This window comes from Wickerhamomyces ciferrii, contig 00123, assembly GCF_000313485.1.
Source record: "Wickerhamomyces ciferrii WGS project CAIF00000000 data, strain NRRL Y-1031 F-60-10, contig 00123, whole genome shotgun sequence".
Taxonomy (NCBI): Eukaryota; Fungi; Ascomycota; class Saccharomycetes; order Phaffomycetales; family Wickerhamomycetaceae; genus Hansenula; species Hansenula ciferrii.
In genome coordinates this window covers 1-27,788 of record NW_011887617.1, presented here as the reverse complement: position 1 = coordinate 27,788, position 27,788 = coordinate 1, and the positions used below count along the sequence as shown (strand labels likewise).

Below are 27,788 nucleotides of genomic sequence, written 5' to 3'. Positions count from 1 at the left end.
AACAAGGTGGTGTTTTATTATCTTGGTATGATAAAACCGTGGAGATTACTGGATTAGGTCCTGTTGTACGTTATTTATCTGATAGACGTACTGTATAATAAATGCTATAAAAATATAATTGGTGAATTATTATAGCAATATGAAAGTTTTGAAAAGTTATACAATATATATACTACAATGAACGAATGATTTTAAATGTACTATGAAATTTAAGCTATAAATATTGTAAAATTAAATGATTTATAAAAACTCCTAATTATTCGCAGCTAAAATTTGGTAGAAATACTAGTTGAATATACTCAAATATGGTATCCTATCATTTAATCAATATCAGAATTAAATGAATTTTCAATAATATTATTATTTGTTACTTTCTTTCTAGCTTTTTTTGGTGATTTCTTTGGTGATTTACTTGGTGATTTTAAACTTGGTTCTGGTAATTTATTTTCAAAATTTAATTCACTTAATGGTTTTTTCTTTGGGGTATCATTGAAAAAAATATGTTTATTTGGTGAAGCTTGACCAAATTTGAAAGGAGAAGTTTGATTCTTTCTTGGTGAAGTACTTTCTTTTTTAGATGGTGAGGTAGTTGATATTTTAATTGGGCTGAAATTAATTAAATCTTGTTCATTTTGTATGATCTTTGGAGCTGCTTGTAAACCTTCAGGTTTAGATTTTTTTGGAGATTCAACATTAATACGTGCAAATTTTGGTGATCTCTCATCTTCATCTGTATCTTCATCATTAGCAATTTCAGATTTTCTCTTATTGTCATTTTCACCATTATTGAAACTAGATTCTAATTTCTCAGTCAATTCTTCAATCTTTTTAGCTTTTTTTATTGTTTTCTTTTGTAAATGTTTGTTCTCCTTTTCTGCATCCTCTAAACGTTTTCTCAAGACTGTGATTTCAGAATTTAGCTTATCTTGATTTTCTTTCATATTATTGATTTGATTTTGTAATTCAATTTCGTGTTGAGCTTTATCACTAACTGAAGAGTTTAACTCTTGTTTCAATTTCTCCAATTGAGAAAGTAATGATTGATTTTCAGATAAAAGCTTTGATTCCCCTGAGTTACTTGTTGATTCCAGATCTTGGTATCTAGCATTCAATGATTCAATTTGTGACTTGAACTCTTCAATTTTAGTATTTGATTCAATTTCAAGTGTTTTGATTTTAGATTCATAATCTTTACTTAAAACATCAAGTTTTTCATCCAAAGATCTTTGATGTGATTCTTTCAATTTATTCAATTCTTCAGTATTATTAGCATCTATTTCTTTAATCTTTAGTTCAAACTCATCAGATAATTCATTTCTTATAGATATTTCTTGTTCTTCAAGTTTTTCTTTTGTTTCTTCATTTTCTTTGGTTACTTCATCGAATTTTTCTTTCAAGATTCTAAGTTCTTCATTTAATTGTAACACTATTTCTGATTCTGGTTCAATTGAATTACGTTCAGAGCTGATTGTGACTCTTGAAACTGGTTGGATATATCTTAAAGCATGTAAAATTGTTGACAAATTAGAATATGGATCTAAAGTTAACAAAATTTTGATTTTATTATTTTGATTGAAATTACCAAATAAGTCACTAAGTAATAATCTTGTCAATTTGCTTGTTCTTAATATTGATCTTTCAAATCTTTTAGATTTCATTAGCGCTAGACATCTTCCCAATTCTGTTAAACTTGTGTTTGTATAATTACCTTCTTTAAATTCTTTCCCTTCAGTTTTAGCAGTTTTTGTTCTTTCAGAACCAGCCAAATCAGAAATTGTAAGTCTTGAGGTTTTGACTGATCTACCCACAACCTTGTGTAAGTTGAAGTACATAAATAAATGAGATCTTGAACTTTGTTGATTGAGGTATGTTGGACTAACGGCTCTTCTTTTGATAGATTTATGTAAAACCACTTTTGCTTCTTCCAAGTTACTAATGAGTATTTGTCTTATTTTATTTGGTTTGATTTTACCATCTTTAGCATCAGTGATGATATCAAGTGATTGATTAACAGTTTTAGACAGATCTTGAGTTAAATCTCTAATTCTATCATTATAGATTTCAAAAACAGAGATTGTTAACCCATATTCACCTGTAGAATGTTTAGCAGCATTAGACGTAGCAACAAATGATTCTCCAAAATGTTTTTTCAAAATCTTATAATCTGCCAAATTGTCTCCAATCTTGTTAAACATTTCATTTAAAGCATAAATTGCAAGACCTGGATTTGCATCATCACCATGAATTGAATAACTTTTACCACTATTTGAAGGACCTAAAGTGAAAAAGACACTATCTTTACCTTCAATAGTATCCAGTGTCAAATCTTGTAATGTTTCCTTGTAAAGATCTAATTGTGAAGTTTCATTAAACACTTTTGTGAATTTATTAGCAGCAGCAGTTTCTTTAAATTTGACATGGGTTTCATCTTGACTTTCGATCAAATAAGGAGCTTCTTTTGCCTCTGGAGTATCACCCCTTGGTTTCAATCTCAAATAATGTGGGATATTGCTCATTGTTGACCTTTGATTTGCCTAGCAGTTGTTAAAATACCAAACAATTCTATAAAATTCCTGTACTTATTTATTTTAAAAAAGAATGAAAAGTAAACAAAAACAAAGAAAATGAGTTTACACGACGCGAAATGGCAGTCACGTTTTGAGTCATGTGATCAAAATTTTCTTAAATTCGCGAAATTAATTTTGGTATAATCTCGCTTTTTTTTTGAAATTGATGTTTGTTTTCTCATTGAAGCTGCTTTTTGACATATTCAAAGGCACAATCGGGATACAAAAGTGTCAATTGATTGATTGTTATAGCGGTACCGAATTGACAATGGCTGCTGATAAGATTGAAGAAAGTGAATTGAAAGTCACTGAACAACCAATTGAAAGTGCTGGTGAAGGCGCTCCTTTAACTAGAAAAAGAACTAGAGATGATGTTGAAGAAGAGGAAGACAAGAAAGATGAAACTGAAAATAATCCAGAAGAACGTCCAATAGCTCAAGTGAAGCGTAGAAAAGATACTTCTGATGGAAAGGATCAATTGCCAACTGAAAGTAAAAGTGAAGATTCTGAACCAACCAAAATTAGTGAAGATACATCCAAAGGGGAAACAAACCATACAACTGCTAATGATGAAATAGAGAATAAAGATAATGAAAGTGAGAAGACTGAAGAATCAATTCCAAAAGAATCCACAACAGAATCCCCAGAAGAAACAAAGGAACAATCAGATGATAAAGTTGAATCAAAAGAAGAATCAAAGAAAGAACAAGAAACAGAAACCAGTGAAACAAAACCTAAAGAAGAACAAAAACAACCTGAAAAACCAAAATTTGTCTTTGGTTCAACAACTTCATTTGGTGCCAATGCATTTTCATTACTTGATAAAAAGAAGAATGTTTTTGATAGATCATCATCTGAATCACCAAAACCATCTGGTTCAACAACTCCATCAGTATTTGGTTCAAATTCTAAATTTGGTAATGCATTCCAATCATCAATAGCTAAGAAGAACATTTTTGATAAAACTCCAGAAGAACAAACAAAAGAAAAAGAAGAAGTTGAAAAATCAAGAGAAACCACACCATCAATAACAGGAAATTTATATAAACAAGTTGATTTAGAGAAGAAGGAAATTAAATCAGGTGAAGAAGGTGAAGAACAAGTATTTACATGTAGAGCTAAATTATATGCTTTAGATTTTGCAAAAGTTTCTGAAGGTTGGAAAGAAAGAGGTATTGGTAATATTCATGTTAATAAAGCTTTAGATACAGAGAAAAAATCAAGAATTATTATGAGATCAATTGGGTTATTAAAAGTGATATTAAATACACCATTAGTTAAAGGTTTAGAAGTTAATAAAGGTATGCCAAGTTCTTTAGCAAGTGAAAAATTCATTAGAATAACCATAGTGGAAGATGGTAAACCAATGCAATATGCTTTGAAAACTGGTAATCCAGAAACAACTACAGATCTGTTTAATGCTATAGATGATTTAATTCCAAAAGATGTATAAAAATTCCTAATAAATCATGTTTTTAAGTAATCTATATTAATATTATTGTACATTATATATAATAACACTATTTTCTTTCAAATGCTATACTACAAATTGTTTGACCTTTAACACCACCAAATTCAAATGATGGATAATCAATTTTTTTCCAAACTTTGAAAAAATCACCTTCAATAATTTTTGTTAATTCAACTTCTGTAAAATTACAAGACGTTATTAAGAAAACACTACCTGAAGGTAATAATTTCTGTACAGATTCAGCATATAATTCCACAGCTGTTTTACCATTAAATTTTAATCCACTTAATGCAATAGCATCTAATGTACCTTTATCTAATAATACATCAAATTGTCTTGTTGGTTTCCAATTGTCATCATAAATATCAACAACTTCGAATTCAATATCATCAATATCATTAGTTTCAGCAATATTTTGAGCAAATTCAACAGAATTTTCAGAATAATCAATACCCAAAAATTTACCTTTAAATCCTTCTTCTCTTAATTGAAATAATAAATGTCCATTACCTGTACCAACATCACACATTGTAGAATTTTCATTAATAGTTAATTGACCTAAATTATCAAATAAAAATGAAATCATCTTTTCTTCTGCATCTGAATCTGAAAACCAACATTCTCCTGTATCTTCTGGATTTTCTTCAAAATTATTCTTTTCAACTGCATAAAAATCATCCCAACTATAGAGGTAAGTTAATACCCTAGCACCAAAAAATCTAATAAGTAAAAGGATTCACATACTATTGTTTTGTACCCAACTTAGAGGTATTTAGCTTAAAAGTATCTTCAGTCATCTTTAATAAGTAAAGTATATGTCAAGATAGTTATCAAAACTTCATGATCAAGTTTATAGATTCAAATGTACGTTGATATAAAAAAAATTATGGTGGATTATGTAATCATCATATTTTAAATCTGTACTATAACAATTTGATCTTTTTGAACTACAAATTTATTCAATTTATATAATTACAATATTCTTTTATTATTTATATGTATAAAATGACTTATGATTTAATAAATTATTTAACCACGAATGATTAAATCATCAGGAATACCTTCATATTCACCATATTTTAATGCTAAATTAATATTTTGTAAACATTGAGTAGCAGCACCTTTTAATAAATTATCAATAGTAGCAACAACAACAACTCTATTTTGTTTAGCATTAACTGCAAAAGCACCAACAACAACACCATGATGACCACTAATATCACGAACTAATGGAGCTTCACCACTAACAGAGACTAATTGTTCACCTTGATAACGATCTTGATAAATATTTCTAATATCTCTTGCAGTTAATGGTTGATTTAATGGAATATTAATAGTATGTGTAATACCTTGGAACCATTGAGCAACATGTGGAGAAAATGCAACTTCTTGACCTAATTGTGATGAAATTTCACGTTCATGAATATGATCAGTTAATGAATATGGAATCAAATTATTATTTAAATTGTTTACATCATTTTTTGGTGATGGTTTTGTACCTGCACCTGAATAACCAGAAATACCAAAAATTGAAGGAACTCCACCAATATATTCTAATAATGGTTTAATTGCAATTTGTGCCGCGGTAGCATAACAACCTGGATTAGAAATTTTTCTTGCATTGGCAATTTGTTCTCTTGATCCTAATTCAGGTAATCCATAAGTCCATTCACCAGTTGTATCAAATCTATAATCTGCAGATAAATCAATAATTTTAGAAGTTTGATTACCCTTTGCACTTTCAATAGCATCAACAAATGGTTTACAAACACCATTTGGTAAAGCCATAACCCAAACATCAATTTCATTACGTTCTTCCATTCTCTTGATATCTTCAACTTGTAAATTTTCATAAATAATTTCAGATTTTGTATAACCTTCTAATTTTTTACCTTGTAATTCACGTGAAGAAACATGAGTTAATTCTAAATAAGGATGTGTGTTAATCATTGAAATTAAATTTTGTCCTGTATAACCTCTTGCACCAATTAATGCAACTCTTGATTTTGAAGTGTTTGTACCTTCAAATCTTGGTGGGTTTGGATTAGTTTCAGTGGCAAAAGTTCTAACACCAAATTGTTTAGTTGTTGTTGGTTGAACAAATGTGTTAAATCTTTGAGATTGTTGTTGTTGTTGAGTTCTTGGAATAGATCTCATTGATGAGAAAGATCTTGATTGTTGACCAGCAAAAACACCAGATTCATTATTACCATTTGATTTAACATGAGCGAACTTTTGTTCAAATTTATTAATTAATTGACTAACATGTTCTGGAGAATCAACACCAAACCAAAATAAAATACGACCATTTTTGGTGTATGACCCATCAGATTTTGAAAAATACCAATTAGTATTTGGATCATCTTCTCTAACAACCCATTGTAATGAATTATAATCACGTCTAATAGCATGGAAAATATTATCACTAACGTTATTTAACCAACCAGCTTTTGAAGCTAAGAATTTATCCAAAATTGGAACATTAGCACTTGATTCAACACCATCTTTAACAATAGCTAAAACTTCTAAAGGTTCATCACCATAAGATTTAAATGAAGAATTTTCTAATTCTCTTAAATATGAAGCAACAGATAATTTGCCTGCAGAAATTTCAGAATCTCTTTGTAAAGCTTTTCTTAATAATTCAGGTTCAGAAAATTCATTTAATGAAGATCTTGTTAATAAACGATAACCTCTTCTAATTAAAGTACCAGCACCAGAATCAGTAAATAATTCTTTTTGTAAATCATTAACATTAATAATAGCAACAGATGAAGATCTTGGTAAATGCATTAATAAATCTCTAATTTCTTTAATTTTCAATTTAGTACCATATTTAACCCAAGATTCTTTTAATAAATCTTCATATTCTTCATCTAAATTAATTGCAGAGATTTTTTCACCTGTATTACCATTAATAATACCACCTTTTTCATTTAAATAAACAATTTTTAAAGGTTCAAAAACACGAGCTAATTCACCAGCTGCAACATCAGCATTAACATTTAAGATTTGACCTGATGGAGTTTCAGCTAATGATGTAAGGATTGGTAAAGCACCTGCCGCGATAGAAGCTTCAATTGGTGATTTATTAACACCATTAATTTTACCAACTAATTTATATTTATCCTGGTCAAGATACTGAGCAGTGAAAACACCAGCAGTAATTGGTCTTGCATGAACACCCATTTTTTCTAAAGCGGTAACTAATTTTAAATTTTGTTCCAAAAAACATTTTCTAACAACACTCATTGTTTTTTCATCAGTAATTCTAATACCATCTTCATAAGCAGGTTCAACACCTTCAGCTTCTAATAATTCATTAATTTGAGGACCTGTACCATGTAACACGATTGGATAAAGACCAACATGGTATAAAAAGGCTAAACATGAAGCCAGTTCAGGTAAATGTTGAGTAATAATAGCACCACCAACTTTAATAACAGCAAATTGTTGAGATGATACAGAAGTGAAATATTTTAAATATTGTTCAACTTCTCTTTTAGACCCAATGTTATTTAACAATTGAATCACAGTGGATCTTGTTGAATAAGAACGACATAATTGACCTTGACAAGATTGATTATAAGCACCAGTGATACCGGCACTTGTTGATCTTGGAACGTTAATATGAGCAGGTGAAGCACCATTTGAAACACCAGAAGCAGCAGCGGCTCTTAAAGCATTACGTCCTGAGCGAGAGATGTGACGTCTTTGAGAAGACAATGAGGAACGTAACATGGCTGAACCCTTTTTGTAATGTTGTGTAATTGAAGGTGATTGAAATGTTTTGAAAAGAAGTTAAATTGGATTTTTCGAGTCAAAGATTGAAGGATGACTGATTTCTGATAACAATTTTTTTTTCTGCAGCACAAAATATCGAGATTTGCACGTGACTTTGATTGGTTTTTGGACAATAACTTTTAATTTTGATGGTAAACGTTGTGATTTAAAGTGAGTGGTGGAATATTCAGAGAAAAAGGAGAGGAATGGTGGTATTTATACTTGTGATTTCCCATTGGAACGTGTTGTTTAATGGTGTTCAACCCGGTTCTTCGTTTACGCCTGTCAAATAACTGCTTGAAAAACCGCGATTCCGATTTTAATTCCATTTGAAAATTGATTTTTGTATGGCAAATTAAAAGCAGTGGAATAGAAGAAGTTCAACAGATTACCAGTAGTTCACACAAAGAGAAGAGTTACATTGACAATGGCAAAGGCATATTTACCAGGTGAGTGATGGTATCCAAGTGTTTCCAGAAAGAACGGGTTACTAACAGTTGAATTAGCTCTTGAGGATGCTAATAGGTGAGTCTCTTTGACACAAAATAAAATCTATGGTTTATTAATACTAACAATACCACAAGTCCACTTTCTCCTCAACAATTAGAAGTCTTGAGACAACAAGTTCTTTCAGAAGGTGAACTTGTCTCTGTTCAATCCCGTTTCAACTATGCCTGGGGTCTTATCAAGTCTAATAAAGTTGATGATCAAAGATTAGGTGTCAAGATATTAACTGATGTTTTCAAAGATTCTCCACAAAGAAGAAGAGAATGTCTTTATTATCTTTCAATAGGGACTTATAAATTAGGTGATTATGCTGATGCTAGAAGATATTCAGATGCTTTGGTTCAGCATGAACCTGATAATCAACAAGCCCAAGCATTACAAAAAATGATTGAAGATCAAATTTCTAAAGATGGGTTAATTGGTATTGCCTTGATCTCTGGTGTTGTTGCAGCTGGTGCCACTGCATTATCATTATTCTTGAGAAAGAAACGTTGAGGTGTTGGTCTTGATATTCTTATGTGATTCGATTGTGATTTATAGCTATTTATATGAGATTTATGATTTTATTAGTCCCAGTGTAGCCCAGTGTAGCTGTAGACAGGGAGTTAGGCAGACTTCTGCCTAACTCCTAGACGGAGCCTGTCCACCTCCGCCTAAACCTCATAAAATCACCAATTAAAGTATAAAGTTAAAGTTTTGAATAGAACAATAAAACCGTTGAAACAATTGTACCTGTGATAAACAAAATCAGCCGTTGCTCATCAGGAACAAAATATCATGATTTAGATCCATACACATCACAAGACTCAACTGATCCCTTACAATCCCAAATAAACCACAGTTCTCCCACTCAGATCTTTATGAGTCTATGGTGAGTTCCAAGTTCCCTTCCAATATCATATGCACTTAGCAGGATCATTGTTGCGTTTTAAAACTTTTTCACTTAAACAATAAAACTGTTATAAAGTTAAAAATCACATCAGTCGTTGTAAAATGGGTTCATATACGATAATGATGTACATGATTGTCACTAAATTTTTTTTCTTGATATAAAATAAATAACAACTGCTGCTTTATTGTTTATTACACCTATATTTCATAGAGCTTCAAAGTATCACAACATGTCTTCAATAGAGAAGGTACCATCTTCAGATTCAACACTAAAAGATTATGATGAAGCTCTACGTTTCATCCAAAACAAAAAATCATTAGATCATGAAATCATCTCAACAAATCGTAAAATGGATTCAAAATTAATGTGGAAAATTGATTTATACTTGATTCCAATAATGTGTATGATTTATTTCTTACAATTTTTGGATAAAGGTCTTATAAATTATGCTGCCGTGATGGGTATCAAAAAAAATTTAAAAGGTGATGAATTTTCCAACTTGGCTACAATTTTTTATGCTTCTTATATTGCATTTGAACCTCTGAATGCCTACTTATTACAAAAATTACCATTGGCTAAATTTTTATCATTTACTATTATAGCTTGGGGGATTATCGTTTCATGTCATGCTGCTTGTCATACTTATGCTTCATTAATGATTGTTAGAACTTTATTAGGTGCTTTTGAAGGTCCTGTTGCAGTTTGTTTGATTTCAATTTCTGGTATGTATTGGAATCATAATCAACAATTACGTCGTATGGGTTGGTGGTCAATTCAAGCAGGTACAGGTTCAATAATTGGTGGATTACTTTCATTTGCTTTCCAACATGTTGAAAATGCTTCATTACAATCATGGCAAGTGTTTTTCCTTGTTATTGGATTATTTACATTTGTTTTTGGGATTTTCACATGGTTTTATTTACCTGATAATCCAACAAATGCATGGTTTTTAACTGAAGAAGAAAAAATGATTGTTGTGGAACATGTTAGATCAAATCAAACAGGTATTGAAAATAAAACTTATAAAAAAAATCAAATTAAAGAACTATTATTTAAAGATAAACATACTTGGCCAATGTTTTTTTTAACTATAATTTCACAAATTTGTACTGGTGCTATAGGTACTTTTTCTGTTCAAATTATTGCAACTTTTGGATTCAATAATAAGATATCTGCATTAGCTCAAATGCCTTCAGGGGCTGCTACAATAATTTGTATATTAATGGGTACTTATATCTGTGCATATTATGGTCATCGTACTTTGATTTTCATTTCCATGATTATTCCATCAATTATAGGTTATATTGTCTTGATTTCCTCAAGGGATCAAATCGGAAATCTACTTTCAATTTATTTATTATCACCAGGTTCTTGTGTTATTACATTAATTTATAGTTGGAATAATACAAATACTGCAGGTTATACCAAAAGAGTCGGAAGAAATTGTATGACAATGATTGCATTTGCCGTGGGGTGTTTAATTGGTCCTCAATTGTTTAGAGAATCGGATTATCCAAGATATATACCTGCTAAAATCACTTTATTAGTTACAATGGTTGTTTCTATATTTTTGGTATTAGTTGTTGCTTTGATTTCAAGATTTGAAAATAAAAAGAAGGATAAAATTAGTTCAAAAGAGTTAGATTCATTACCTGAAAATTATGAATTTTTAGATATGACTGATTTACAAAATCCAAATTTCCGTTATGCTTTTTAATCAAAAAGAAGAAAAAAATTATATACAGATTTCATATATAATACTAATTAATTAATAACATAGACCAACTTAATTAAACGATATTATTTGTTAATATTAATTTCTCTTCTTCAGTCAATTGTTCATAAATTTCTCTAAAATTATGAATATTTTGTGATGCAGAATTTTTAAAAAATTGAATTAAATATCCCTTTAATTCATTATTTGAATCTCCATGACCTCTATCATCATCATCAATATATGATTTTAATTTATCAAAATCTCCTCCAATATCATCAAGATCTTCCCATCCATCTTCTCCAATATCTTCAGCTACTTCATCATCATCTTGATCACCATGATCATGATCATGTCCATGTGATTCACCTAATTCTTGATCATGTGTTAATGATTGGGTACCTAATTCAAATACTAATAGTTTAATGATTTTAAAAGGAACAGATACTTGTTGATATTGTTGTTTATGTTTCATTGATCTTGTAATTATAATATCAGAATTTGGATCAAAATATTCATCACCATCCACAGTAAAATTAAATTCAACTTGTGATGAAAATAATTTCCCTAAAGCATGAACATTTTCTTCAATTTTTTCACCACGTAAAGTTTGAAAATTATTAAACCAAATATTGAAAACTTTTTGAATCTCTAAATTTTGCAAAAATTCCATTGTATGTTCTAAATCAATTTCAATCATATAACATAAAACTGATAATAAATCTTCAATTGTACTTATTTCTTTAGCCGTTATTAATCTATTAGTTACAGCTGAAAGAACATTTGGTAATACATTTTGAATTTGATTTTCAAATCTTTTCAATACTGCAACAACAAATGAACCAAGAAATAATGCACCACTATCAGAAATTTCTGGATTAAAATATTTTTCTAAGATTTTTAAAACAATTTCTAATTCAAAATATTCTGAACTTGATTTATTAATTAATGATGTAAAACCCTCGGCTCCAACTTGTAAAACTTGTTCATCATTTGTATTTAATAATACAGTACTTATTATATGATTATAAATTGGGAATAATTCTCTTGGAATATTTTCAGGACAACTATAAATGAAAATATTTAATGTTTGTAATAACATAACCAATAATGCAGAATAATCTGGTCCCAATGCTCCAATAGCTGTTTTAATATCTTCAATAGTGGAACCAACAAATTTAACATATGTATCTAAGTCAAGATCTTCAAATAAATCTTCTAATGCTTCTTCAATATCTAAAACTAATTGAATATTACCTGGATCTTTTTGTGCTAATTGCATTAGGATTCTTAATGATCTAATATTTGTTTTTTGAATTTTTTGAACAAGTTTCAGAACTTCAGCTAATAAAGGTGATGTATCGTCCCTTGCTTCTTCTAATAATGACTCAATTAATGTATATAAATCCTCTTGAGTTTTAATTGGTATAGATTCAAATTTTAAGAATGAATTATATGATAATAATGAAATTAAAAATGATGTTTTCAAAATTGATGATTGATCTAAAGCAATAATTTTTAATGATTCCACAATGGATTTTATACCAAATTCTGATGAATTTAAAGATTTTTCAAACATTTTAAGAAAATCTGGTATTGTTAATAAAACACGAACTCTAACTAAGATTTCATTATCTTGTAATAATGAAGCAATACCATTCAAGACATCACCTAATGGAGTTTCTGATTTAATATCATTTTCATTTTCCATTAATCCACCTAAAACATATAATAAAGCTTCTTTACTTCTCCAATCATCAGATTTATCAAATTGTAATAATTTATTAACTAACCATTGATAAATATAATTTGCGTCTGTTTTCCCCAATTCTGAAACATAATCATAAACTGCATTTCTAACAAGGTATGTTGGTGATACACCAGTTTCTTCAGTAACAAATTCATTAAAATCTTCAACCCAATTATCTTCTAATTCTAATGGAACAAAACTTGAGGCTAGTACTGAATCTAAAAAATATTCAACTGGACTATTTGAAACTTGAAGTTTACCTAATGATCCTAAGAATTGGAATTGTTCTATTAATAAATTACTTAATGCGATTGAAGTATTAATTTCTGGATCATTATTCTCAGTATATTTATCTTCATTTTCCAATACCACAAGTTCAACATAAACTTTTGAAGATGATATCACATCATTTATGGTTTCTTGTTGTAGTGCCAATTTAGCTTCTTTTGGGAATAATTTCTGAGGGAATTCAGTATTTAAAATGTATGCAATTGAATATAATGTGGTTCTTAAAGTTACACTATGAATATTCAATATATGATTTTGTAATAAGACAGTTAATAGTGTAACAATTTGTCCAAAATGTTGTTCTAATGCAGCTTTTTTATTAGGATCCTCTGTAACGGCAGGACTTTGTAATTGTAATAGACATGATTTATATAAATTAGCAGCTGCTGTTTTAATCTTATCACCAGCATGTTCATTAGTCAATAAGTTCATACATTCTGTGATGGTAGCATTACCAACACCACCTTCGAAAAACAATTCTTCTGTAACTAAATCATCAAATAATTCTTGTAGTAATGATAAACCACCAAGAACTGCAATTGGATCTAATGAAGTCATTTTGGAATATAACACGTCTAATAAATCAGGCCATTCATCTGGGAAATCAACTGCAGATATTTGTACTACTGCATAAGAAGCACCATTTCTAATCTTTGAATCTTTATCAGATGTCACCAAATTGATCAATGTATCTCTAATTAATGATTTAGCATTTTGATTTATAGCAGGTCCAACAAATGATTCAAAACCTGCACTCCAGAATAACGGTACAATTCTTTTCAAATTAAGTAATGCACTTTGTCTAGCAGCAACATTAAAGCTAGAAGTAGCTGATAACTTTATCAATGTTACAGCAGCTTGTGAAGGATTGGAACGTACAATCTCTGCCAATTCATTTTCAGCGTGCTTACGAGTAGCATTGTCCGGAAGTTGGATCCTGTGTAACACGTCCAAAATAGCACTTTCCATTCTTATTGCTTTACCAAAATAATCAATTGAACCACTTCAAACAGACCACTAAGAATAACTTTCAAATCAAACAGGCTTTAGATCAACCAGTCTGTTTCTTTGTTAAACGCGTAACTGCTAAGTAAAAAAAAAGTTTTGAAACCAAAACAATCAAGAGAATTCGCGGGTTTTCATAGAAAATGTCAAACTTGTGGAAGATCCGATAAGTTGTAATCAGATTTGGCCCTGGAATCAGACATCAGATAGGGGAACCACAGAGAAATTAGGCTCAGTCAGTAAGGAATAACATAAGAGATGTCAGACGAAGGTGCTTCATTCAAAGAACAAATACTCGACGTTGCGCGCAGAAACAACACCGAACTTTTTGACGAGATTTTGGCCAATGCTGCTGGTGAACAGATATCAGATATAATAAACCATTCAAAAGATGCTTTAGGAAATACTCCTTTACATTTGGCTGCTAAATATGGTTCATTTGAAGTCTTGGATACAATCTTGGATCAAGAAGGTACTGAAGTTGACCCAGTAAATGTCATTGATGGTGATACTCCATTGCATTTGGCTGTGCGCTATAGTGAAACTGAACCTGAACATGGTGCCTTCATTGCTGAAACTTTGATCGAAGCAGGTGCTGATGCAAGGTGAGTATATTGGAGAGAAACAATATGTTTTTTGATATAATACTAACAATTGATTATTTTAAGAATAAAGAATAAAGGTGGATTCACCCCAGTGCAATTGATACATAATGAAAATCCACAATTAAGAGAATTATTACAATCAGCAGAATACGCTGCTGCTTTAGAACAAGAAGGTCAATTAAACAGTGAGTATTATTTCCAACGTGATCTGAATGAGAAATTAACATTGAAAGATGAAGATGATGGACCAAGTGACGATGAAGGTTCTGCAAGTGATAGTGATTAGTTACAATATTTATAATATAGGGGTAAAACGAAGATTCATGAATTCAGAAATATACATAAATTTTAAAAGTTAAAAAGTTGATAGATTCAAATGGAATCCAATGAGAAATCATCTTCTGTAGTGTTTGCCCATCCACATAACGCTTCAATACCGATTTGTTTAAGTTCGTTATATTTGATATTTTGCTTCTTTAAACCGTAATAATTTCCATCAATGATCTTCAAATGAGGTCTTGAAGCTTCAAATAACTTTACTCTTGACACAATACTTTCCCCATTCTTCCTTATATATGTCTTTTTATTGAAAAAGCCTTCCTTCACACCATTAACTATCGATTCATTCAAATCGTAATCTGGTATGTAGATCAGACTTGTATTTGAAGGTGATTTTTTAGCATCATCTTTAGCGAATAAATATTCTTCCACATTTGTGGAAAGACATTGTATCATATGAGCATTATTAGCATAATTAGAGTCAAACCTGTTACGGAAAGCTCTATTCATTCCCGTTTCATCGAATTTATTCTTCGGTACCACAATCAGATCAATAAAAAATCCAATTGTATCACAATAAGAGCTAACAACACCATTTAACAACGATGTGAATTGTGTCATTGAAATCTTATCTGAGCAACTCATAGACATACAAAGTGGTGAGTCTCTTCTCCCAGGTTTTGTCCTTACTTTGCCTTTTGTCATAAAATCTTCACGACCTCGAAGTACACCACCAGGTAATTTTGTAAGTTTGTCCCATTTAACATCATCTTCTTCGATTAATTGTTCCAAACTCGAGTCACCACATGGTAGTTCTGATACATATAATGCAAATTCAATCCCATCTTTAAGTTTAAACCTTAAAGTGTCATCATCAGTGTACTCTATATATTTAGATTCTTCACCATTTTTAACTTTGGTACATTCATTAGCAATAACCCAATTGAAAGACCTTATACATAAAACTTCAGCGTGGCAGTCATGTAATATTCTACCACCTTGTGAGTACTTGGATATTATCATTTCTGGAATGGCTTTAACACCAGTTGCTAATGAAACTAGTCCTATATCATATTGATCTGGATTTGAATTGAATATAGCTACTATACCAGCTAATACTGTCCATTCTTTTACACCATTAGATCTTGTAGTTGGTTTACCCTTTAATTTTTTGGTTTCAAAAGCACCTATCACCACTGAAGCGATTTCATCAGCAATTGGTTCATAATTTTCGGCCATTGATTGGTGTTGATGTTGAGTTATATCGAAAGTTCAGTTATATTGTACACGCGAAAATTTTATGTTGACCTGCACTATGAAGGGCCAAGTACAAAAGTTCTAAAATACAAACATTTATTATACATCAATTGCTCAGATTATAAAAGACTGTCCTAAATTTGGATATCAAATTTAAAATCAATTCCAGAAACTAATTTATCAAATTCACCCAAATTTCTATATTTTGCAGCTTTTAATAATTGTTTTTCCTTTTCTTGATTTTCTGCAACTTGTTGGGCAGTTTCTAATGCATCAGCTTTAGCTTTTTCATTTTCTTCTTTTTGAATTTCTTTATAGTAAACTCTTGATCTTGTATTTAATCTTCTGAAAGGATCTGTTTTATCCAGAGCACCTGTTCTTCTTTTTTCTGTATTTATTAATTCAGCTTCTTTCACAGATTTCATATTCATTTTTCTATTACGTTCATTAACTTTTGCAAATTGATCAGAATTTGAACCAATTGAAACTTTGTTTTTATTTGATTTTTGGAAATGATTTTCCAGTTTTCTTAAACGTTCACTATAATCCCGTATAGCATTTGTATCATGTCTATCTTTAGCAACTTGTAATTTTTGTGTAAGTTCTGATTTTTTCAAAACATAATTTGCACCAACTGAAGTATCATTAAACATACTTCTTCTTCTAATAAATTCATCGAATTGAGAACCTTCTAATTTCTTGGTGGCAAAAGTTTTCAATTCTTGATATTTTTCTTCAATTTCTCTTAATGTTGGTAATGCAGCTCTTTTACCAGCTTCATTAGCATCATTTATATATTGATTATATTTAGAAAATTCAGATTCTGTAATTGGTTCATCACTGAAGAAACTCATATTAAAATTTTTCTTATCTTTACCTGGTTGTGAAACAACAAATTGTTGATCAGTTTTTTGTGATCCTAAAGTATAAGGTTTATGATGAATAACTTTTTCAATTCTAACCATACGATGTTCATGTTTATTGACACGAATTTTACCAAAAGTACCAACAATAACACTGGAAAACCCTGGATAGAAACAAAATTTTTCTGCAACTGAATGACCAGTTTTAATTTTATTTATATCACTTAATTCAGCAATTTTACGTTTAGAGCTTTCAGCCCATTTGACTTCTTCGCCACCAAAATTGTTAAATTCTGGTTCATAATCATCTTCTTCAAGTTCACCTAAATCATAATCATCCTCTTCTTCATCTTCATCTTCGTCTTCATCATCATAATCATCTCTTGTTCTTCTGCTCTTTTTTTCTCTTTGTTTCTTCAATTCTGATAGTTTAGAAGATTTAACAGATCTTGATGATTCTTTAACTTTTTGAGATCTACTACTTGATCTTTGTTGTTGCGCTTGATTTTGTTTTGCTCTTTGAGCTAATAATTTTCTTTCATTGTATTTTTGTAATTCTTGAGAACGTTCGAATAAAATGGATTCTCTTTCCATTTCAGCCATTGATTCCAATTCGGCTTTATCCTTTTCATTCTTATATTTACCTTCTAATGGATATGGACTTGGTTCTTCTTCTTCTTCATCTTCATCTGGGATATCACCTATATCGTAATCATCATCTTCCTCATCCACGTCATCTTCATCAGCATCACCGATGTCGTAATCACTTTCCTCTTCATCAACACTAAAAAGCACAATGTTAGTAATCACAGCACCAAAAAACAATATCAGACAATTAAACTCACACTTTCTTCTTCTTACGTTGTGATTTATCTGGAGAACTACCTCTCTTATTACCCAATGCTTCGTTGTCGCTTTCGCTCTCAGAGCCTGCACCGGCCAACGCCAAAAGATCCTCTTCCAAATCAGACATTTCTCAACAGCTTATAACACTAATCAGCCTATGATCAAACCAACTATCAAAGTGTCAATCTGTTCTTGAATTCAAATTAAAATCAAGTTTTGTTGTTGATTATTTTCAAATATTCAGTTTGTTTTTCGCGAGAGCTTTTTTCCCGGATTTCAATTTTCCTGAAGTCGGATCTCAAATAAACATGGCTCTTAAAAACTTCACCAAGAAATGACATTTTAACAACCCATTAAAAGCACAAAAAGACGTGGATAGCTCGCCGTTTTTTAAAAGGACCATCTGCTGGTTACATGGCCACAAATACGAGAGAACAACATGGCAAACAGGCCCACTTCCAAAAGATCGCCGTCGATCTTGGTCACAGACTCCAGAAATGCCCATAATAAAAGTGCACCTTTTGCTGGAGCTGCGCATAACAACAATGGCTCAAGTTCATTAAGCAGGTCAACCAAATTGAAAAAGAGAAATAGTGGTAAATTCAGTGATATTTCAGTTTCAAATTTGTTAGGTGATGCTAGTGATGTACCTTCTGGTCGTAGGGAAGAAAGATTATCCACTGGCTCTTTAACTTTGGGGGACTCATTACGGGATCAAAGAAGAAGACTTTATACAAAACCTTTCCAACCATTACCTTCTAGAACTTCTAAAACATCACAAAAATTGGTGTTAATCCCAGATGAAGATGATGAACGTTCTTCTGACCCAAGTGCCTTCAAAGTTCCAAATGCTTCAAGATCAAAAGCTGAAAAAATGTCAAAAGAGAAAAGAGCTAAGAAATTATCAAGAGTAACTGCATATTTAGTTTCTGATGGGTTTAATTTGGATAAAACTGCATCATTTTTAAGTGATAAACATGATATATATCCAAGATTATATGATGAAGTGCTTTATTGTCCATACTGTCTACCTTTGCTACCCGGAAGAGAAGGTTTCAGAATAAGGTCAAATAAAACTGGTAAAAATACAAGTGGTGTTGCATATATGGAAAGATTAATCGATTCATCTGAAAGACGTGATCATCATTATGAATATTATAGTGGTGTGGAAACCCCAGAAGATATGAATAATAATTATGAAATTGATAAACCTGAAACTGAAGAAGCTAATTATGGTCCTTTTGATCCAAGTGAACCTCAATTTTTCGCTGAAAATGTGCATGAAGACACTGCTGCAGCAAATGCTAAACAACAAGAAATGATCAAACATCATGCTGAAATGTTTATATTTAATTATGGTGTTGTGGTATTTTGGAATTTCACAGAGATTCAAGAAAAGAACATCCTTGGTGATATATCATTTGCTAGAAATGAATCAGATACAAAGCAATTAGTTATAAGACCAATCGATGAACATGATATTGAAAAAGAACAATTTCATTTTGAATATGATACTGAGACTGAAAGACCAAGAATTTATAATGATATGATTACATTAAGATCTGGTGATCATTTAATTAAATTGACAATGTCTCATGCAATTGCTCAATCTACAAAATTATGTCGATTCGAATCAAGAATCACACCAATTTTATATTCAGTCTCTAAATTACCTAAGAGATTAGCACTCACAGGGAAATTAGGTTTAAAACGTGAACATTTAATTAAAAAATCTGGTAAATTGTTTAAATTAAGAGTTGATGTTAATCTTTCATCAAATGTTTTAGATACTCCTGAATTTTTCTGGACTTTTGAACCAAGTTTACATCCATTATATAATGCTGTTAAAGAATATTTAGAAATTGATCAAAGAGTTGAAGTTCTTAATGATCGTTGTAAAGTGTTTTTGGAATTTATTGATATTGTTGCAGATTCAGTTGCAGAAAAAAATATGACAAGAATAACTTATATGATTATAACAATTTTCTTTTTGTCTGTTATTGTTTCATTTTTTGAAATTTTTGTTAGATATATGATTATTAATCGTAATAAGCATCATGTTCCAGATCTTCCATAATTATATTTGTCTTTTGATTTTCCCAATTTAATATAATTTTTTGCATGAAGGTGTTTGCATTTATTGTTCTTTACATCTTTCTTTCAGTTCTTTTCCATGGTTTTTTTACCTTTCATAATATTTTATTGGTATGATTTTATTAATCACATTTTTTCATAGATTTTAATCAATGTCTAAGCGTTAATTGGATGTTTACATCATATATTTCATTATTACGTAGGTTATAATTTGTGAGTTAATAACAGAATAAGTATATTCACGTTAATTTATATATATACGAGGCTATCTTATTTCTTAGCACCATATTTACTAACGGTTTTACCATCTGGAATAGTGAAGAAAACAGCTGGTTTACCATTTTCAGCTTGTTTATCCAAACGGTAGTAACCTTTTCTTTCAAATTGAATAATATCACCGACTTTAAATGATTTAACATTAACATCAGCAACACCAGCAGTATGGAATTCAGTTTTTGGAGTTAAGAAGTTTTCAAAATCATCACCTTCATCTAATTTATCTTTTGTAATTAAATGGTCAAAATCAACTAAATCAACTTCAACTTTATCTTCAGTATCAGCTAACCAAGTAACTTTATGTTTAGTTTTACGGAAATCACCATCTAAATTCAACTTAACTTCAATAGATTTAACATGGTCACCTTCTTTAACTAATTTGGTAACAATAACATTACCCCAATCCATTAAAGTTAATTCTTCACCATCTTCTAATGAATCAGCATCTTCTTGATCAATTAAGATATCTGAAGCATAGATGACATCTTTTTCACCAACTTCTGGATTTTTCTTATGTTTTGGTTTCTTTTCAATAGTTGGTTTAGATGGACCATCAACAATATGAACTTTAACAGGTTCAACAACAGCAGTATGACGTGGAGCAATTGGATCAATAACTTTTTTGTTAGCAGCCCAAATAATTGACCAATCCAAGTTAATGATATTTTTAGAAGGACCTTGAGAAATGACGAAGTTTCTTAAACCTTCAACAGTCATACCTCTACGTCTAACACCTCTAACAGTTGGGAATCTTGGATCATCCCAGTTTGAGACTAAACCCTTATCAACCATCCATTGTAATTTACGTTTTGATAATAAGGTTCTAACAAAGTTAACTCTTGCGAAATCCCAAATATGAACTTTTCTAATGTTTAAAGCTTTTAAGAACCATTCATATTGTGGGTTACGATCTCTATATTCAATAGTACGTAATGAATGAGTAACACCTTCTAATGAATCAACAATTGGAACACAGAAATCATAAGTTGGATACATTTTCCATTCTGAACCAGTTCTATGATGTGGAGTCAAGTTAGTTCTGTAAATAACTGGATCTCTTAAAGCTTTGTTTGGATTATCAAATGAGATTTTAGCACGGATACAGTTTTTCAAACCTTCTTCAGTACCATTCTTCATTTCTTCAGTGAAGATTTTCAAGTTTTCTTCAACAGTACGTTCACGTCTTTCTGATGGAATACCATCCATTCTTTCTTGTCTCATTTTTTCTAATGGAGTATCATCAGCATAAGCTTTACCTTCTTTGATTAATTTAACAGCTAAATCATACATGTGGTCGAAATAGTCTGATGAGTAAGTTATTTTATCACCTTTAATACCTAATAATTCTAAATCTTCTAAAATTGAATCTTGGAATTCGGTTTTTTCCTTTGAAGGATTAGTATCATCGAATCTAATGATTAATTTACCATGATATTGTTGTGCGAAATATTGATTCAAGATAGCAGCTTTAGCATGTCCAATATGTAAATATCCAGATGGTTCAGGTGGGAAACGAGTAACAACTTGACCATCAACAGCATCTTGTAAATCAATGTCAAAGTTGGCTTTATGACCTTCTTTTTTACCATCTGGTTTAACTTTAGCTTGTTTTTTCAAATCAGCAACAGATTTTTGTAATAATTCAGCAACACCACTAAATTTTTTATCAGATTCTAACAAAGTGTACCAACGGGAAACATTGATATAAACTTGATTCTTGATGATTGAACCAACCATACCGTTTGATCTTAATGAACCCCAAACGGCAACATCAGCTAATGATGGTTTATAACCAACAATAAATGAACGATAGTTCAAATGACTATCTAGTTTTTCTAATGAAGTAGCTAATTTTTTGAAATCTTTGATGGTCAATTCTTCAGCACCGAATTTGATCCATTCTTGAGCAGTTTCAGCACCGGTAAGAGCTTTTGGGAAGGCAGAAGCTAATTTGGTTAAGATTTCACCATCAACAACGGTTTCATCACCTTTGGTTAATTTGGCAGAGGCCTTGTCAACGGCTTTTTCGTCAACAAACTCGATCTTGACGGCGTCTTGAGATTGGGCATTGACGAATTGAGCAGCGATCAATGCTGGGTATGCGACCACTGGGGCCTTAGCAGCAACGGTCAAAGTGTAAGACATCTTTGGTGAGTTGGTGAAGAAATAAAAGAGTTGTTGTTCTTTCAAATCGATGAACTTTTTTTTGATGGTTAAAATGATTTTCCGGTTTTGCCACTACTTTTTGAAATTTTTATTACTTGTTGATGTTTTTTTGTATGGATTGTTTTAGACATTTGGAAACTGGTTTTCAATAAATTGGTTACAAAATTCCATAAGGAGAATGAGTTCGTCAAAGTTATTACCATTGAATTCTAGAGCTGCAACCACAGCGTTAAAACAGCCAAAAGAGATTGCGAGTTTTTCCAGAACTTTTGATGGGGAATACGTCAATGATGATTCAAGTTTAGGCTATTATTTCCTACCAGATTCTGATATTGAAACAAATATTGATTTAGGTGCTGGTTTCAAAAAATTCAAAAAGTTTGATGAAGCAAGAGATGGGGAATTTGATGGATTATTAGGTGCTATTAAGAATTATGAAGAAACAAACAAGACTAAAGTTAAAGCTCATATTATCACTTGGAGAGGTATAATGACAAAATTATTAACACTACCGTATAACTTGAATGATCCATTAGATTTCAATGTTGTCTATTTTGACGGTCACTTATTTATTCAAGAAGACAAAGCATTGAAAACTGCACGTGAAACTAAACCAACTGATGAACATGCAAGATTAATGTATTCAGGTTATAAATTTGAAAGTATAGCAACTCTACCCAAACCATTGGCCCAAGTATCAAGAGCCACTATTGATAAAAATCATAAGAAGATCGTAAGTAATGCAGAACAATATTGTTCAATTGTTAAAACTGGGATTGGTAAACAAAGAATCATAATTGGAGGTGAAGTTGATTGTGTTTGGGATTATAAACCTGAAGATTCAAATCCATTACCTCATTATGTTGAATTGAAAACTTCAAAAGTTATAAGTGAACCAAAACATTCAATTATATTCGAGAAAAAATTATTTAGAACTTGGGCTCAATGTTTCCTATTGGGGATAAGTAAAGTTATTTATGGTTTTAGAGATGATAATTTAATTTTAAGAACTGTGGAACAATATAAAGTTGATGAGATCCCAGTATTGATAAAAAATAATCCTGTTAATACAAACCCAAAGAGAATCAATTGTATTGATGCTTTGAAATGGTATGGTGCTGTTGTTGAATGGATAGTGGAAAATGTTCCAAAAGATGAATCAAAAGCCTTCAGAATAAGTTATGATAATAAAAATAAATCATTTGCATTGAATGAATTACCTTCAGATGTTTCAGATAATGTCCTAAGTACAATGTTAACTGAAGATTTCAAGAATTGGAGACTACAAAAGAGAAATGAGTAATTATATATTAATTAAATATTATTGTTAATGAATATTAAGTTAGTTGTGTGCATCATGTCAATGATCATTCTGATTAGCTTTGAAATCAGTTGTAGAGCTCATTGTCATATTTACCATATAAATCAGAAGCAAAATGACGTGCAATTTTTTCTTTACCAATAGAAGTGATTTTATCAAAATCTTCTTGTTCTAATTCAAATGTAAAGATTTCCAATGCACTTTGTAAACGTTCAACCTTAGATGATGTAGTTAATGGAACAATTCCATTTTGATAAACCCATCTCAATAAAATTTGTGATTCACTCTTGCCATACTTAGTTTCCAATTCTCCTAAGATGTTATCTAATGGACCTGGACGAGCTCTAAATAATGGAGCTAATGGAGAATAAGCTTCAATTAAAATATCATTTTCTTTGGCATATTCTAAAATCTTAGGAGTTTGACCTTGTAAATAAGCATGAAATTCAATTTGATTAACTTGTGGCTTGATAATCGTTGCAACTTTATTAATTCTTTCCAAATATTCAATAGAGAAATTTGAAACACCAACATTTTTAACTAACCCATCTTTATACAATTTTTCAACTTGTAACCAAGCTTCTTCTAATGTAATTCCAACAGTTTCAGGTGATATTCTTGGAGTATGTAATAAATATAGGTCAACATAATCTAGTTCCAAAGTCTTTAAAGCGTTTTGTAAAGTTTCATAAGGACCTGAAGTCTTTTTAGTACCTGGTGAACCTGGACTATATTTATCAGTAATAAATAATTCTGATCTTGGAATTCCAGATCTTTTGATCCCTTGTCCAACTTCATAATGGGTTGAATATGCTTCTGCAGTATCAATATGGTTAAACCCTGCTGATATAGCATTTGAAATACCCTGGATCAATTCTTCAACTGGTTCATTCTTTTCTGATTCAGGTCTTGCCCTTTTTTGGATTTTCCATGCTGTACCAGATCCAAATCCTAAACTTGGGATTTTATCACCAGTTTTTGGTAATGTGAATGTTGGAATCTCAGAAAGTGTCATTGTGGTAGTGAAATATAAGCGTAATCAGTACGTTTATCAGCTATATGGTATATGGATTTAATCCTTATCAAAAGTAAAGGATTTCTGGTATCTTTTATACCTTGAAGTTACTATCGCTTATAATCCCGAAAAGGGAAGTATTCCTGATAGCCAAAAACTGTGTACGTACTCATAAACGTTAATCTACAAGTTTAAACAACGGCAATTCAAACTTTAGGATGAGTACTTTACGAGATTGGATTCGTGATCTTGTAAACTGGATAATCATATGTGTATATTACAGATACCATCGGTGACATATCACTGCTAGAGCACATTCGGGGTATACCGTATAACCTTTTAACTACTGCAAAGAAAAAATAAAGAACTGAAAAATATTGTATTACAAAACTTAAGTTAATTAATTATACAATTTGTGCATCATATTAGTGAATTGTTCATTTTTTTTTGTGATTAATTAATCATCTTCTTGATGATTTTCTAGAATTACGACTTCTTTGTCTTGTTAACATTAATGAAGGGCTCATTGGTTTTGGGGTATAAAATCTAGTTGATGAACCATCATATTGTAATTGTCTATAAGGTGTTTGAAATGGTGTTTGGTAGGATTGTTGATTAACAGATTGTTGCTGTTGTTGTTGATTTTGATTTTGATTTTGGTTTTGATAATTTGGATAAGGATTTTCATATTGTGTATAATTTCTATAAGTACCAAAAGCTGCATTTGTTAAAACTAAAGATCCCACGGTAATTAAAAATAAAAAAATCATTGATTTCCAGCTAATTGGTTTTATGAATCCATTTATAATTTCTGCAAAAGTTTCAGCTCCAATTTTGGCACGTCCAACTGTTGTTGGATCTTGATTCATACATTTTTCCCATTGTGAACATGCAGCTTCTAAAGCAACAACTCTTTGACCTGGTTGACAATTATTTCTCAAGTATTCTCTTGAGCAAAGGGCAATTTCTTGAATTATATCTGATGCATAAGAATCAACTTTATTTTCCACATCTGCTTTAACTGTTGAGATAAATGAATAAATAAAATATAATAAAATTGATACTATCAAGACATTGAAAATTAATTGTAGATATAATGAAAGGATATATGGTAATTCTGGATCAATTAATGATTTAAATTTGAAACTTGTAAGTAAAGAAATCCAAGTTTTCTTTTTAGATTTTCTAGATCTTTTCTTCTTTTCCTTTGTATTATCTACTTCTTCATTTTGTTCTTCTTCGAGATCTTTATCATCAAGCCATTCATTATCCTGTTCTTTATTTAAACTTGTTTTTCTTTTAGTTGAGTTAGAGCCTGAAGAACGTAAATATGGACTTTTAAAATTTGATTTGGTATTCCCATTTAATGTATCAGATAATGGACTTGCATGTTTGATATTTTTAGCTGAAGGTGAATTAGAAGCTGAATAAGCATAAGAATGAATAATATCATTTTTTTTAGGTGATATAAGAACTTTTGAAGCTAATTTAGTTGGGTTTATTTCCCTTGTTTCCTTTTGCTCATCTAATTCATTTAATAATTCTTGTTCAAGATTCACAGATTTCGTGGATTCAATATTTAAATTTGGTTGTTTCTTTTTCAGTATCGAAGCTGGTTGTTTTGGAAATTGTTGATGTAATGGTTTTGAAGGGGAAGATGCCAGTTCCAATGATGATGATGATGAAGATGAAGTTGAAATCCCATTAGTATTTGGAGTTGAAGATTTAGTTGGATCTATAAATGGCAAATTATCCTTTGTAGGATTTTTATACAGTTTCTTCAGTAAGCTTGGTTGACCTTTACTTGATTGCTGGAAAGATGGAGAATTCCCTATCGATGATGAATTCAATGATTGTAAATTTGAAGCTGGTGAGAATTCATTTTTACCACCTGTTAAAGCTTGTTGTTGTCTAAATTGTGCTCTTCTTAACGGAGTTTTAGGATCATTCTCAATTTGATCAACCCCTATCATACTAATATTTGAATCAAAGTCACTATCAAATGTAGAGTCATTGCTTGTAGCTTCATTAGTTGAATCTTGTTCATTTTTTAATAAAGTATTGATATTGTGTTTATTGGAATGTGATAAAACATGATTTTGCTGAAACATAACGTTAAGCTCTTCTGGTGACTTGGATGGTTTACGTTGATGAGTAGCCATAGCAGCAAAAAGAATGTTCTTTCAAAGCCTTTTTTGAAGTCACTTGAATCACTTGATTGATTAGGAAAATGTGCCAAATTTTGAATTACAAATTACAATACGCCAAAACTATACATGTAAAATGATTTTGTTATGTCTTGAGACGTTTTGTGGAAAATGTAAACAATGCGATCTCAGTGCTGAAACATACGCTGACTGGGGAGCTGGTGTAGTCAATTAGACTGGGTCGTGTATCAAATTTAGGCCTAGATGATGCGTAAATTACAGCACCGATGATTATCCAAATATTAAGTAATTGAATCCAAAGAGAATCAAATTAGGTTATAAAATGCTTATGGTGAGTTAAAATTAGAGCTTACCATAATCTACCACACACTGAACAAATAACGGGCTATCCTGGGTTCTTTTTAGTGTTTGATCTAATTGAAGCTGTCGACGCGGTAGAGTTTAAGGTATTCGTGTAACAAAAAAAATCGGTAGGAGCCGCAAAAAAAGAATGCGATTTCTGTGGATTGAACACAGGACCTTTAGATCTTCAGTCTAACGCTCTCCCGACTGAGCTAAAACCGCTTCTTATTGTGTTATTCGCTGTCTAAATTGGTATTACAATTAAGAATTAGCTTATATAATCAACATTTAAATTATAGAAAAATAAAAGAAAAAAAAATAAAATACACACATAATAATTAAAAAAACATAAAAATCAAAAAACATTTTATATAAACATTATATGATACAATAAAAAACAAGAGAAGACAGAAAGGGACAATAAGAGGAACTTATAAATGCAAGCCGCTAAGCAAACAGTACCATGTGGGGTTTATAAGAATACCAAAGCTGAACGACACCGAAAATCTCTCTTAAATATAGTTAAATTAAATTTATAATATACATTAAATATAACCTTTAAAAAAAAAAAAAAAACCA

The 27,788-nt window shown here is 30.7% G+C and overlaps 15 protein-coding genes across 15 annotated transcripts; 6 read left to right on the top strand and 9 right to left on the bottom strand.

Moving 5' to 3' along the window:
- Positions 1–320: 320 nt before the first annotated feature.
- Positions 321–2,516, bottom strand: BN7_3916 (Kinesin-like protein; the record flags this gene model as incomplete). Its single annotated transcript, XM_011275443.1, has 1 exon — positions 321–2,516. One exon carries the CDS (start codon positions 2,514–2,516, stop codon positions 321–323), a length of 2,196 nt encoding a protein of 731 aa, XP_011273745.1.
- A 217-nt stretch (positions 2,517–2,733) lies between these two features.
- Positions 2,734–4,020, top strand: YRB2 (Yrb2p; the record flags this gene model as incomplete). The annotated part of the gene is made up of 1 exon (XM_011275442.1): positions 2,734–4,020. One exon carries the CDS (start codon positions 2,734–2,736, stop codon positions 4,018–4,020), a length of 1,287 nt encoding a protein of 428 aa, XP_011273744.1.
- A 67-nt stretch (positions 4,021–4,087) lies between these two features.
- On the bottom strand, positions 4,088–4,835 carry EFM4 (Efm4p; the record flags this gene model as incomplete). Its single annotated transcript, XM_011275441.1, has 2 exons — positions 4,088–4,701; positions 4,796–4,835. The coding sequence occupies 2 exons, from the start codon at positions 4,833–4,835 to the stop codon at positions 4,088–4,090; spliced, it is 654 nt and encodes a 217-aa protein (XP_011273743.1).
- A 232-nt stretch (positions 4,836–5,067) lies between these two features.
- On the bottom strand, positions 5,068–7,779 carry ARG56 (bifunctional acetylglutamate kinase/N-acetyl-gamma-glutamyl-phosphate reductase; the record flags this gene model as incomplete). Its single annotated transcript, XM_011275440.1, has 1 exon — positions 5,068–7,779. One exon carries the CDS (start codon positions 7,777–7,779, stop codon positions 5,068–5,070), a length of 2,712 nt encoding a protein of 903 aa, XP_011273742.1.
- Positions 7,780–8,027: 248 nt separating this feature from the next.
- On the top strand, positions 8,028–8,823 carry FIS1 (Fis1p; the record flags this gene model as incomplete). Its single annotated transcript, XM_011275439.1, has 2 exons — positions 8,028–8,088; positions 8,432–8,823. The coding sequence occupies 2 exons, from the start codon at positions 8,028–8,030 to the stop codon at positions 8,821–8,823; spliced, it is 453 nt and encodes a 150-aa protein (XP_011273741.1).
- A 626-nt stretch (positions 8,824–9,449) lies between these two features.
- THI73 (Thi73p) lies at positions 9,450–10,937 on the top strand (the record flags this gene model as incomplete). The annotated part of the gene is made up of 1 exon (XM_011275438.1): positions 9,450–10,937. One exon carries the CDS (start codon positions 9,450–9,452, stop codon positions 10,935–10,937), a length of 1,488 nt encoding a protein of 495 aa, XP_011273740.1.
- A 73-nt stretch (positions 10,938–11,010) lies between these two features.
- KAP114 (karyopherin KAP114) lies at positions 11,011–13,941 on the bottom strand (the record flags this gene model as incomplete). The annotated part of the gene is made up of 1 exon (XM_011275437.1): positions 11,011–13,941. The coding sequence occupies one exon, from the start codon at positions 13,939–13,941 to the stop codon at positions 11,011–11,013; it is 2,931 nt and encodes a 976-aa protein (XP_011273739.1).
- Positions 13,942–14,235: 294 nt separating this feature from the next.
- ANK1 (ankyrin repeat-containing protein ANK1) lies at positions 14,236–14,868 on the top strand (the record flags this gene model as incomplete). Its single annotated transcript, XM_011275436.1, has 2 exons — positions 14,236–14,582; positions 14,646–14,868. 2 exons carry the CDS (start codon positions 14,236–14,238, stop codon positions 14,866–14,868), a joined length of 570 nt encoding a protein of 189 aa, XP_011273738.1.
- An 86-nt stretch (positions 14,869–14,954) lies between these two features.
- On the bottom strand, positions 14,955–16,100 carry TAD1 (tRNA-specific adenosine deaminase; the record flags this gene model as incomplete). The annotated part of the gene is made up of 1 exon (XM_011275435.1): positions 14,955–16,100. One exon carries the CDS (start codon positions 16,098–16,100, stop codon positions 14,955–14,957), a length of 1,146 nt encoding a protein of 381 aa, XP_011273737.1.
- Positions 16,101–16,252: 152 nt separating this feature from the next.
- RTF1 (RNA polymerase-associated protein) lies at positions 16,253–17,954 on the bottom strand (the record flags this gene model as incomplete). Its single annotated transcript, XM_011275434.1, has 2 exons — positions 16,253–17,754; positions 17,843–17,954. 2 exons carry the CDS (start codon positions 17,952–17,954, stop codon positions 16,253–16,255), a joined length of 1,614 nt encoding a protein of 537 aa, XP_011273736.1.
- Positions 17,955–18,266: 312 nt separating this feature from the next.
- RMD8 (Rmd8p) lies at positions 18,267–19,904 on the top strand (the record flags this gene model as incomplete). The annotated part of the gene is made up of 1 exon (XM_011275433.1): positions 18,267–19,904. One exon carries the CDS (start codon positions 18,267–18,269, stop codon positions 19,902–19,904), a length of 1,638 nt encoding a protein of 545 aa, XP_011273735.1.
- A 287-nt stretch (positions 19,905–20,191) lies between these two features.
- On the bottom strand, positions 20,192–22,342 carry GUS1 (glutamate--tRNA ligase GUS1; the record flags this gene model as incomplete). Its single annotated transcript, XM_011275432.1, has 1 exon — positions 20,192–22,342. One exon carries the CDS (start codon positions 22,340–22,342, stop codon positions 20,192–20,194), a length of 2,151 nt encoding a protein of 716 aa, XP_011273734.1.
- A 199-nt stretch (positions 22,343–22,541) lies between these two features.
- Positions 22,542–23,666, top strand: RAI1 (decapping nuclease; the record flags this gene model as incomplete). Its single annotated transcript, XM_011275431.1, has 1 exon — positions 22,542–23,666. One exon carries the CDS (start codon positions 22,542–22,544, stop codon positions 23,664–23,666), a length of 1,125 nt encoding a protein of 374 aa, XP_011273733.1.
- An 85-nt stretch (positions 23,667–23,751) lies between these two features.
- Positions 23,752–24,699, bottom strand: BN7_3903 (aldo/keto reductase; the record flags this gene model as incomplete). Its single annotated transcript, XM_011275430.1, has 1 exon — positions 23,752–24,699. The coding sequence occupies one exon, from the start codon at positions 24,697–24,699 to the stop codon at positions 23,752–23,754; it is 948 nt and encodes a 315-aa protein (XP_011273732.1).
- Positions 24,700–25,160: 461 nt separating this feature from the next.
- BRR6 (Brr6p) lies at positions 25,161–26,861 on the bottom strand (the record flags this gene model as incomplete). The annotated part of the gene is made up of 1 exon (XM_011275429.1): positions 25,161–26,861. The coding sequence occupies one exon, from the start codon at positions 26,859–26,861 to the stop codon at positions 25,161–25,163; it is 1,701 nt and encodes a 566-aa protein (XP_011273731.1).
- Positions 26,862–27,788: the final 927 nt, after the last annotated feature.